Consider the following 10,005-nt stretch of genomic DNA (forward strand, 5'->3'; position numbering starts at 1 on the left):
CACCGACCCCCACCGTCGTTTAGATTTTTTCGCATCACAGATCAGATTTCATTTGTCCAGTGAGGAGAGTGAGTCGAGCTGAATGGACTGACAAGAAGAGTGAGGTGAGACAGACAAGACGATGGCGGATGATTTAGTTTCGAAACGAAATGCAAAAGCACCAGTTTGGCAGTATTTTGAAAAGCCTGTTGACTTTTGCCGTTTATCTAAGGTGATTTTGGAAGTTTTTTTAAACATTAGTTTCTTATTTAATTGGTTCCACAAGTGTTTGCTGACTTTTACTTTATTTAAACTTTGTGTAATTTATTTATTTTATTTGTCATCAAGGTGTATGCCGTGCCTCCAAGCTTTCTTATTCGTTTTGCTAATAAACTTTCTACATTTCTTATTTATTTGGTTATATATTATACATGCTTAGGCCTACTTAATTCCAGTTTTGTATATATAACCTATTTTAACTATGTAAGTTATTTGTTCTTTTATATTAGGCATAGCCTGCCCTATAACATGGTGTATTTTTATTCGTTTTGTCAATAAAAGTTCTATTTTTTATATATAGGCTAAAGTGAGTTTGACGTTGTATTTTGTTGTTGCATTCAAGCAATTGAAGCCGAATTGCCACTATTTGAAAGTGAAAGTAAAATGCACACGCCGCTTTTACAAGCTATTGCATTCAAGCAATTGACGCCGAATTGCCACTAATTTGAAAGTGAAAGTAAAATGCGCACGGTGCTTTTAAGCTATTTAAAAGCGAAGGAAAACGAGGAAAAGAGGAAATGCCCCTGCCCCCACGGTGATAGCGGTATTACCGGTGTTGTCACACGTCGATTAACTGGTGGGAAAATTTCCTCACCGTCACAACCCTATTACCAACCACAGACTTTTGAACAGTAGAGTGTAGCTCAGTCCCTTCTTCACTGTAGTTTTATTAAGTTTTTTTTTCCCCATAAACAGTAAGTTCAATCACTTAGTTCAAACACACCTCTCCTTAACATGCTACACAATTTGATATCATTCATGTTCATAACACAAATAATGCAGAATGAGTTACACACTAAGGCTCAATACCTGGAGTTAGACTAGTGCAAACATCTACTTTAAAAAGGTGAATTATCTGACAGAGTGTATAATATATAAGCACACACTGGCGTTTCAGAATGAACACATGCATGAGCAGCTGCCTCAGCTCTGGACACATGCGAACACTCACCACAGGGCTGCTTCGGGTGGAACTGGCACCAGAAGAATACCAGCTGCATTCAGAGGGCTGCGGGGGAATAACACTGACCACTGAGCTAACACTGCTCCAGGGTTATGATATGATTATCATTTCAGTATATATACTAGGTATCACTTACAGCTCGGGAACTATATGAACCATAAAGACCGTCGTCACAAATGGAGGCCTGAGGACACAGATCTCACAATTTTTAAATGAACAGATGACAAAGAGGCTTATACAACAGTGGGGTTTAATCACATCCAATCACATGGCAGATGTGCTGAAAATCAGACTGACCACACTATAGCTGCGCATCAGACCTGTAGAACTGCTGCTAGAGGGAGCCTGTGAAGGTCAAACCACAAGCAACAGCTGTCAAATATCTCCACTAAACCACCGAGTCAAACAGATGATGCCAGACTAGCTTTTAAAACTAAAGGAACAACCAGTACTGAAATAAAAACCTTGACAAGACAAGAAAAACGAACTCCATACATCATTTATTGTAATTAGGAAGAGACTTTCCAGGAGGATGTAAAGACTTTTTCTCCAAACATTTTGCAGTGTGAGAGTAATAAACATGCAGAAAGGAAGGAGACAAACCCGTGGTGTATAGGTAGAGACAGTAGAGGGAGAAGGTTTGGAGTTCTTTAAGCTGGTGTAGTTTCTTTGGTCATGATACAATCCAGTCTAAGGAAATGGTGTAAAGCAATGGGAAATTAACACATATCTGATATGAATCACAGTCATAAATCTGAAATATCGTGCTCTAAACCTGGAAGAACACATTCATGATGATGCATTAAGAATGAATCAGCTTTTGAGTTCAGGATATTGATCAGTACTGACCAGAAGGTCCTTTTTGGAGCTACTTCCAACAGGTTTATTGTGAAGATCATTATATACAGAGCTCTGGAAGAGAAGAGCACAAATGCAAAAAGCTTTCTCTTACTACTGATAATAACTCACTAATTTTGGAACCAGTAGGGCTGCTTGATTTGAGAGGAAAATCTAATTGCAATTTTCTTGATAAAAGTTGATTGTGATTTAAAATGTGATTATTTGAAGGGCTGTAAAAAAAAAATAAAAAAAAATAAATAATAATAATAACTACTACTATTTTTAGTATTATTACTAAAGACTAAATATAAAAAAAATATAACTATTGAAATATTTCAAATAATAATAATTTTTATTCTATTTTACAAATGTAAAATTGCAATACTAATATTTGTGGCAGTCCTAAATGGATGGAAAACCGCAGAGAATCCCTACAGCTTCTCTTTTGTTGACAAGAACCTGTTTATAAGCACTTCTCATTAAAAGTTTGGGAAGTTTGGCACATTTTTCGTTCCCAAATGCATGCTATAAGTGACCCAAACTTATAACATTCTTGTAGTTTGTGTAGGGCAGCATTAATTGAGAACAGAGTTACTCTGAGACACTGAAAACACTGGATCGGATCATGAGCTGCCCATGTGTAAAGGAACACAGTGCAGTGCTTTACTCTGAAACATATATTCAAGTCCGCATGAAATCAAAATTGACTTTATTTACTTTACTAGCACACATTGCAAGTCTTGATGTGAACAATTAATCCGTGCAAGTTAATCCGCTGAAAAAAATGTGTTTGTCTCTGTAATCTTTAATCAAAATCTGCACATTTGCTTCCGCTTTGGAATGGCATTCCTTCTCTGATGACGTCAGTTTGACGGCTTGGGCAGAATATCCTTAAACACACCCCTCCAATCGTTTAGTTTGCTATGACTGAGAGACAGAGAGGAGGAGCTCCAAAATAAAGCCATGCCCTCTATTCAATATTCCGTTTCAGATGGAAATACGTCACTACATTGAAATAAAGTCGGCATCAACTTCTGGTTCACGCGGACTTTAAATTAAATCAAAAACCTTTGATTTAAAAAGCCACATCAAAAAAACAAAGATCCCAGATTTGTATGTCTGCCCTTATATAAAGGGCAGAACTGGAATAATATAAAATACTTAAATTCAGAACTACTGACAATCAATGGAGAATAAACGTAAACTGTCACAGATACATACAGTGGAGTGGGAGCTCTTCAAAGAGGAACTACTGGAGACGCTGGACTGCAGAGAAAACAGCACAACCATCACAATCTATGCTGGATATATAACATGAAGTAATCCATGCCGCAGACATGCCATGTGCACTAATAAGGGAGTGTTACGTCAGATCACACCAAAGACCTTTTTGTGTTAGTGCCCTCAGTCTCTGAGTCAGTCCGATTATGCTTCATTTATAGAAAACCACTCAATGGTGCTAGTCATCAATTGCACAAAGTCTGCCTGTAATGTTCATGCACATCAACCTTGAAGTAACCTGCATGAAAATGAAATGTAGCTCTCAGAACATTATTCCTTAGCTGCCTTTTAATTGCCTTTTCCAGGTCTGAATTTGGGTCATAAGGGTCAATTTTTCAAAATTGAGATTTAGACATCATCTGAAAGCTGAATAAATAAGCTTTCCATTGATGTATGGTTTGGGGAATAAATAAATAAATGAATGCTCATTTCTAAGTTTTCCATGACCATGGTAATCCTGTATATCTTTATCAATCAGCTTTAGAATTAGATCATTTCAATAACATAAAAGCTAAGGTAGGTGTTACAGAGACAAGCTTTCTAGCCAATCAAGTAGAGCAAACAATGTTAGTATAATACAGCAGTCTAATTTAGAGTGTCATGACAGTCACAAAAGAGAAAACAACGTTGCCAAAATACACACACACACACACAAACAAACAATCACACACACGTACCACCAAGTCTCTTCTCCTGGAAGAACTAACCCGACTGGAGCGATGAGAACTGCTCAGGTCTCGTAAAGATGACGAACTTGACTTTAAAAGTAGAAATCCAATAGGAAAACATTCATTTTTCAAATTTCAATAGCTTATTAAATGCACTTATCTACCTTTCTAAACAGGCTTTTAAGACTCTCCAGTTTATGATTACTGGATCAATAAAATATATGCTGATTGCTGGAGCAACATTCTATTTGTATGTTATGTACCAATATTTAAAATTAAACAATTACTACAATTAATGTTTAAATGTCTCAAATAAGACTTGTTTCACATCAACTTGTGGGCAAGTTTTACTCTACACAAGAAAATAAGCGGTATATGTTGAAGTATGACACACCCTGTAACTTCCGACACTCCGGACTGATGCCGTGTCATCATTTAATCCCTGTTGATGAAAAATTAGGAGAATAAAAAAAAAGTAATAAGACGAAAGAAAAAAAGAGGAGAAAGAAAGGAGACGGACAGCAGCATCAGGAGATACAGACCCGTTGACTGTGGCTACTGGAATGATGACCATGACGGGCTTTTTCTGTATCAGACTGAGATGAACAGAATGAAGGATACAGAATTTAAACAAAAGAACGCTGCATGTTTTAGGCTGTTAGTGTTAGTCTTCACCAGCGGTCCTAAACAAACTCTAAACACACTAAACTTGCTGATAGTCTGCCAGGATAAGACCTGTTCAAATTTCAGGGCAAGCATACAAGCTTACTAGCAGCAACATGACAACAGGGACTGGGCAATATAGCTAAAAAATAAATCCTTTTGACAAAATTCGAAATGTGTCTTAATATTTACATACTTGCTTGGAACTGATGGAAGTAGTTAAACACAGTAAATATCTAGCTGAAAATAAATCAATGCATATTTTGCACAATGTTATTCACTGAATGAATAATAAAATCCATTTACTTTTGTTTTTAACTAAAAATATTATCTAAGGTATTATATTAAAATTTTATTATTTTCATGTATATGCACCCATATAAAATACACTATAAAATAAACAGTTTAAAATACAATAAACAAATACATGAAATATGTAGTGCAGGGGTTTAAAAAATTAATAAAAAATCATAGCTGCTATTAAAACATCTCTAAATAAAATTTAAAAATGCATTTAAATTATTGTAATATTCACAACAAATCTTAAAGGGGTCCTATTATGCTCTTTTACAAAGTCTTGATTTTGTTTTGGGGGTGTACTAGAACATGCTCTCATGCTTGGTGGTTCGAAAAACGCATTATTTTTCACATAATTTACATTATTAAACTACCTTTCTCCCCAGGCTGGCACAAACGGCTCGATTAGTTCTGGGTTTTAATGAAGGCCCGCCTTTCGAAAAAAACGAAATGTGTTGTGATTGGTTAGCTGTCCCAGCTGTGATTGGCGAACAGCTTAGACGGCGTTTCAGTACTGCACTACACACTGACTAAAATTAAAAAAGTGAAAAAGCATAATAGGACCCCTTTAATGTTGTCAGCAAAATCACTACAAACACATCAGGAACATATCACCCAGCCCATAAAGAAAAGGCCACATAGAGATACTCGTTATTAGACTGATAAAACTAAAATGCTGAGATCCATTTTATGGGTTTACCACTGTAATATATACAAACACACAAACAAAAGCAAATAGATCATGTGCAAAAAACTATCCCGAAAAAGTGAATCCCTATCCTAACTGAAAACTATATTTAAAGACAACAACAGGACCACAAGGGTTCCTTTATAAACCCAAAAGAGCAGTAAAAAGTATTATTAAAAAACATGCTTGAAAGTCACATACAAACAACTGAGTGTATGAGAATACAGCTAGCACACTCCCATCTGAAAGCTCTTTATTAGTTAAAGGTGAAAGTACATGCATGTCCAAACTGGCCTAATCTTTCTCATACCATCCATTGGTGGATTTGCCCCCATTTCCTGCTAGAGGAGGAGTGCTGATGGTAAGACAGCTGTGAGAGAGAGACAGCCACAAGACAAACACAAAGACTTCTATTGCAATTCAATGTGACAGTGGATTGTTTGGTACTTTTTTGGTGAATGTCTTACAGAGAAAAACACAAACAAACATACTGGTGAACAAACCCATTAACATGCAATTACTCATACCGAAAGTATGTACTTCAGTATGCAAACATATTCTTCAAACCAGGTCTGAAAGTGTATAACAACATCTGAAAATGCACAAGTACAGATAACTGAATCATTCACATGTGGCTGCAACCATTGAAAACAAACTGTATTGTCATAGGCCTGTTTCCACTTATGAGCTTAGTTAGTCAGCTAGCTAAATTTGGGTTGTGAATCTGGAACTACTTGTAAAAGCAGCCGTACTTTGTCTTCTCAACAAAAATGCTTGAAACAGACAAGCAAATTACTCAAAAGGCCACTCTAAAAACAATCCTTCTGCTTGACTGCAACAAAAGAGGTGATGGTCAATAGAAGATCAGCAACCCTCTACATTGCGAGTAAATCACTTGCATATGCGACTAAATCTTACTCTGGGCGACTAAATAATGTCTAACATTAGCCATTGTCTAATAAATTCTTAGATTTTACACGCCAGTATGTGTGTGAGAGACGTTCAACACAGATTTTCACTCGATAAACACGCTGACTGAGCGCTTGAGAGTTTCACTCTCCGTCAAAAAAATGCAGAAAGTTTTCTTTGAGGGGTAGGGGTGGGTTTAGGTTAAGAAGTGTATAACTATCTGTATATAAAAACAATCGAAGTCTATGTAATGTCCCCATTTAGATAGCTAAGTAAACGTGTGTGTGTGTGTGTGTAAAATAGTATATCAGTCTGGCGAGTAAACAAAAAAATTTACTAGCCAATGGCGATTATATTGCCAAGGTGTGCGTAGAGGGTTGATCAGGCATATTCTGAATGAAATGCAGAGGCTCTGTTCCAAAACTTAGTGAGCTGCCTTGCCATTTAATGCCACACAGGCAGCATCCTAAGTGAAATTGAACCTCATAAGTGATCTATTTGTGATCTAAATATGCAGCAACCCATGTGTCATACTAATAGTGCTCAGCATATGGGAGACTCAATTCAGTATTTCAATAGTGTTTTGCATTATCATTTTGCTAAGGTAAATGACCTGTCGCAATGCATTATAAGATTTCCTTCTCCATTAAGGATACATGCAACCCTGCATCAATAATGCTGCCAACTTTTTGGAACAGCCTTCATGTTGAAAGTGTGTCTATAATGCCTTACAATGCTGCCTCTGCAGGAAGTTCACTAGGTTTTGGAACAGAGGATCAATGAAGAACAGATCTGCAGGTCAACAGACCTGATTGAAATAAGTATAATAAACATGTGGTTCTGGATTTCGACAAAGGCACAGGAAAGAGTTATGAAGACCTTAAGAAACTGCACATTGGTGCAACTTCAGCACTATTCATTAAGCAGGAGGTTCAAGTGCCTTTTCTCATCCCATCTGCTCTGTAGGACTCACCTCTTTCTGTTGCCGCTCCAATTCCCTCATCCGGATGTCCCGGGCTTCAGCACGAGCTGCTCTCTTCGCAGCAAGTCTTGCCTCCGCCTGCACAAGAGAGGAAAGAGAATTTATCTTAATAGCTGTTACATCAAACAATCTAAACAGAAAGCACTCTGTCTTTTAAAAAGGAGTCCTTATTCTGCATCTGTCCTGTATGAAACATTCAGATAACTCACCGCCTTATAGAATCGACTGATTACTCACTCAGATGCAGCTTTGGTGAGCATAAGACACTTTCAAAAACATAAAAAAAGTTGCAGACCCAAAGTTTTGAACAGTAGTGTATATATTTGAAATACAGCACAGGAATGAAATGGTGAAAGTGCATTTTCACTGCTTTCTCCAGTGAGGCTGGCATTTTACGTTGATGTTTCAAAAGTGAGCAATCATGACAAGAATAGACGTCAGAGCTGTGGATAGCGCACATGCTGATGATATATGTAAGAGCAGCTGGTTCACAGGATCCATATTCAAACCTAAGTCACGTCTCGATCCCAATGGCCCTCTTTCTCCCTCAACTTTCCTGTCTCTCAACAGTCCTATAAATAAATGCCCAAAAACACCCATAAGAAAAAAAAGGGGGAACAGTCATATTTTCCATGTAACCACAGTTGAAAAAGCAACATCTTCATAATACATGGGTGGACATGATATAAGAAGAGAGAAACCATGGCTGGGAGGGCATCCCTCTTAAACTTCACTGGACTGTTTAGGAAAACATTTAACGGCTTGAAAGAAGGCATTCAAGAGTCCTGACACAAAACACTGAAAAGGGTGTCCTGGGAAACCACACCTGTCTCTGTGACAACACTAGGCTCTTCAAAAAAGCAGCCCACGCTTTTCAGCTTTTTTAAATGTTTGGGTTTGCTGACCTCAGGTTGGCTGACATGTTTTTGGAGGGCGGGGTTTGGTAAAATAGGGGGTGCAGCTGAAGCAATGGGGGTGATCTGATTCACATCTACTGCAAGTACGGCTGATCTCTAACAAGGTGAAAAAAACAACAAACATGATTCAGCAGCAGTGTCTAATTTAAGATCAACACACACACACAGTGCACCAGACTCACATTCCAGGTAAACAAATGCTGGATGATTTCTGACTATCACAATCCTCATGTGACACATGTGCAATATGACCTGCTTACTTTTCCTAATACCCTACACAATAATTAATTACATTACACTTCAATACAAATACGCCTTGACAGATCTGACAGTGACTTTGCAAAGTATGCAGCCTGACAGCAAACATTTAAACAAGGCTTTCGGCAAATCTTTACACATATGAAGTTAGAGAGGGTGGGCTCTGTGTGTGTGTGTGTGTGATTCTTGTGTTCAGCACCTGTTGTACTGTCTGACAGTTTGACCCGCTCACCAGTGCAGCTCAGCTGAGCCCAGTGTCTCCAGCTCTATCTATAGACCAGCAGAGCCTCCGTCATGAGACAGCAACAGGAAATCTGAGCGGGGGGAGACACACTTACTTCACAACCTCCAACATAGCCATTCATTTATTAGAGAGACAGTCTTACTGTATTCTGCAGAACAGGAGCTCCATAGGCGAACAGCCCAATGAGATGACTACAATATTGCCTAATTTGACTACAAAATAAGCTTATCAAAGTCAATATGGAAATGTTTGCAACTGTGTTATTGCAGGTCACAATAAAATGCAAAGTGTCTATATTTGCACTGGTTCGTTATTCAAAGAGCAGTCGGCTTGTCGTTCATCACCTGCTCAAAGCATACGTTTCTAAGAGTGCTTTCACACTTGGTTCGATTGCCTGGTCCAAACCAGAGTTCGATTGCTCCCCCCTCCCCCTGCCTCCGCTGGACTGCATTCATATCATTTAATTTGTGTCCAACCCGTGGGTCGTTTGCATCATCAAGCCAGCAGCTGTTTACCCCATTGCCTAGTAACAACGGCACAGGAGAAGGTGGCAAAATGCGTAGCATTGCTCTTATTGCTCTTTTATAGTCATGTTTTTGAACCGTTGGTTTTGTTTCCCTAAGCTTCAGTACATAACGGCACTTACGTCTGTCTTACGAATGTACTGCAAATGCTCTAAAGAATGCAGAAGGCGAACAGAAATGAGATATACAGCTGTCTGCTTGCATCGGGTCAGTCACGCTTCTCAGGAAAGTGAGTGAAACACACACACACACGCATTTTTATCAAATAATATGCCATTAATAGTGGTTCACTTCCGCAATTTGGTATGATTGCGTTCATATCAGCAGCAAACCGTACTGGAGTTCACTTGAACCGTACCCCAGACCACACCTTTTAAACGGACTCGGGTACGGTTCGCGGGTGCGCACCTGAGTTCAGAAGACAGCATTCACATCATCCAAACATACCGAACTTTGACGTCAATCGAACCCGGGTGCGCACCAAAAGTGCTAGTGTGAAAGCACCCTAATTG

The 10,005-nt window shown here is 38.4% G+C and overlaps 1 protein-coding gene across 12 annotated transcripts in view; it reads right to left on the reverse strand.

The window, feature by feature from the left end:
• Window positions 1–10,005, reverse strand: part of LOC107734278 (leucine-rich repeat flightless-interacting protein 2-like) — a 33,211-nt gene that overhangs the window by 14,830 nt on the left and 8,376 nt on the right. For 6 of the 12 annotated variants that reach the window (XM_016546193.1, XM_016546191.1, XM_016546190.1 and 3 more), the window contains exons 3-13: window positions 7,542–7,628; window positions 5,970–6,029; window positions 4,554–4,607; window positions 4,406–4,453; window positions 4,021–4,101; window positions 3,284–3,328; window positions 2,072–2,134; window positions 1,826–1,912; window positions 1,520–1,567; window positions 1,359–1,406; window positions 1,211–1,267 (exon numbers count right to left, since the gene is read on the reverse strand). In XM_016546193.1, coding sequence (XP_016401679.1) covers window positions 1,211–1,267; window positions 1,359–1,406; window positions 1,520–1,567; window positions 1,826–1,912; window positions 2,072–2,134; window positions 3,284–3,328; window positions 4,021–4,101; window positions 4,406–4,453; window positions 4,554–4,607; window positions 5,970–6,029; window positions 7,542–7,628 — 678 coding nt within the window. The remainder of the gene's footprint in view (window positions 1–1,210; window positions 1,268–1,358; window positions 1,407–1,519; window positions 1,568–1,825; window positions 1,913–2,071; window positions 2,135–3,283; window positions 3,329–4,020; window positions 4,102–4,405; window positions 4,454–4,553; window positions 4,608–5,969; window positions 6,030–7,541; window positions 7,629–10,005) is intronic. The other 6 variants (XM_016546199.1, XM_016546201.1, XM_016546200.1 and 3 more) reach the window with 4 other exon arrangements.

The sequence above is a fragment of the Sinocyclocheilus rhinocerous genome, unplaced genomic scaffold (assembly GCF_001515625.1).
Source record: "Sinocyclocheilus rhinocerous isolate Xijiao unplaced genomic scaffold, SAMN03320098_v1.1 scaffold730, whole genome shotgun sequence".
Taxonomy (NCBI): domain Eukaryota; kingdom Metazoa; phylum Chordata; class Actinopteri; order Cypriniformes; family Cyprinidae; genus Sinocyclocheilus; species Sinocyclocheilus rhinocerous.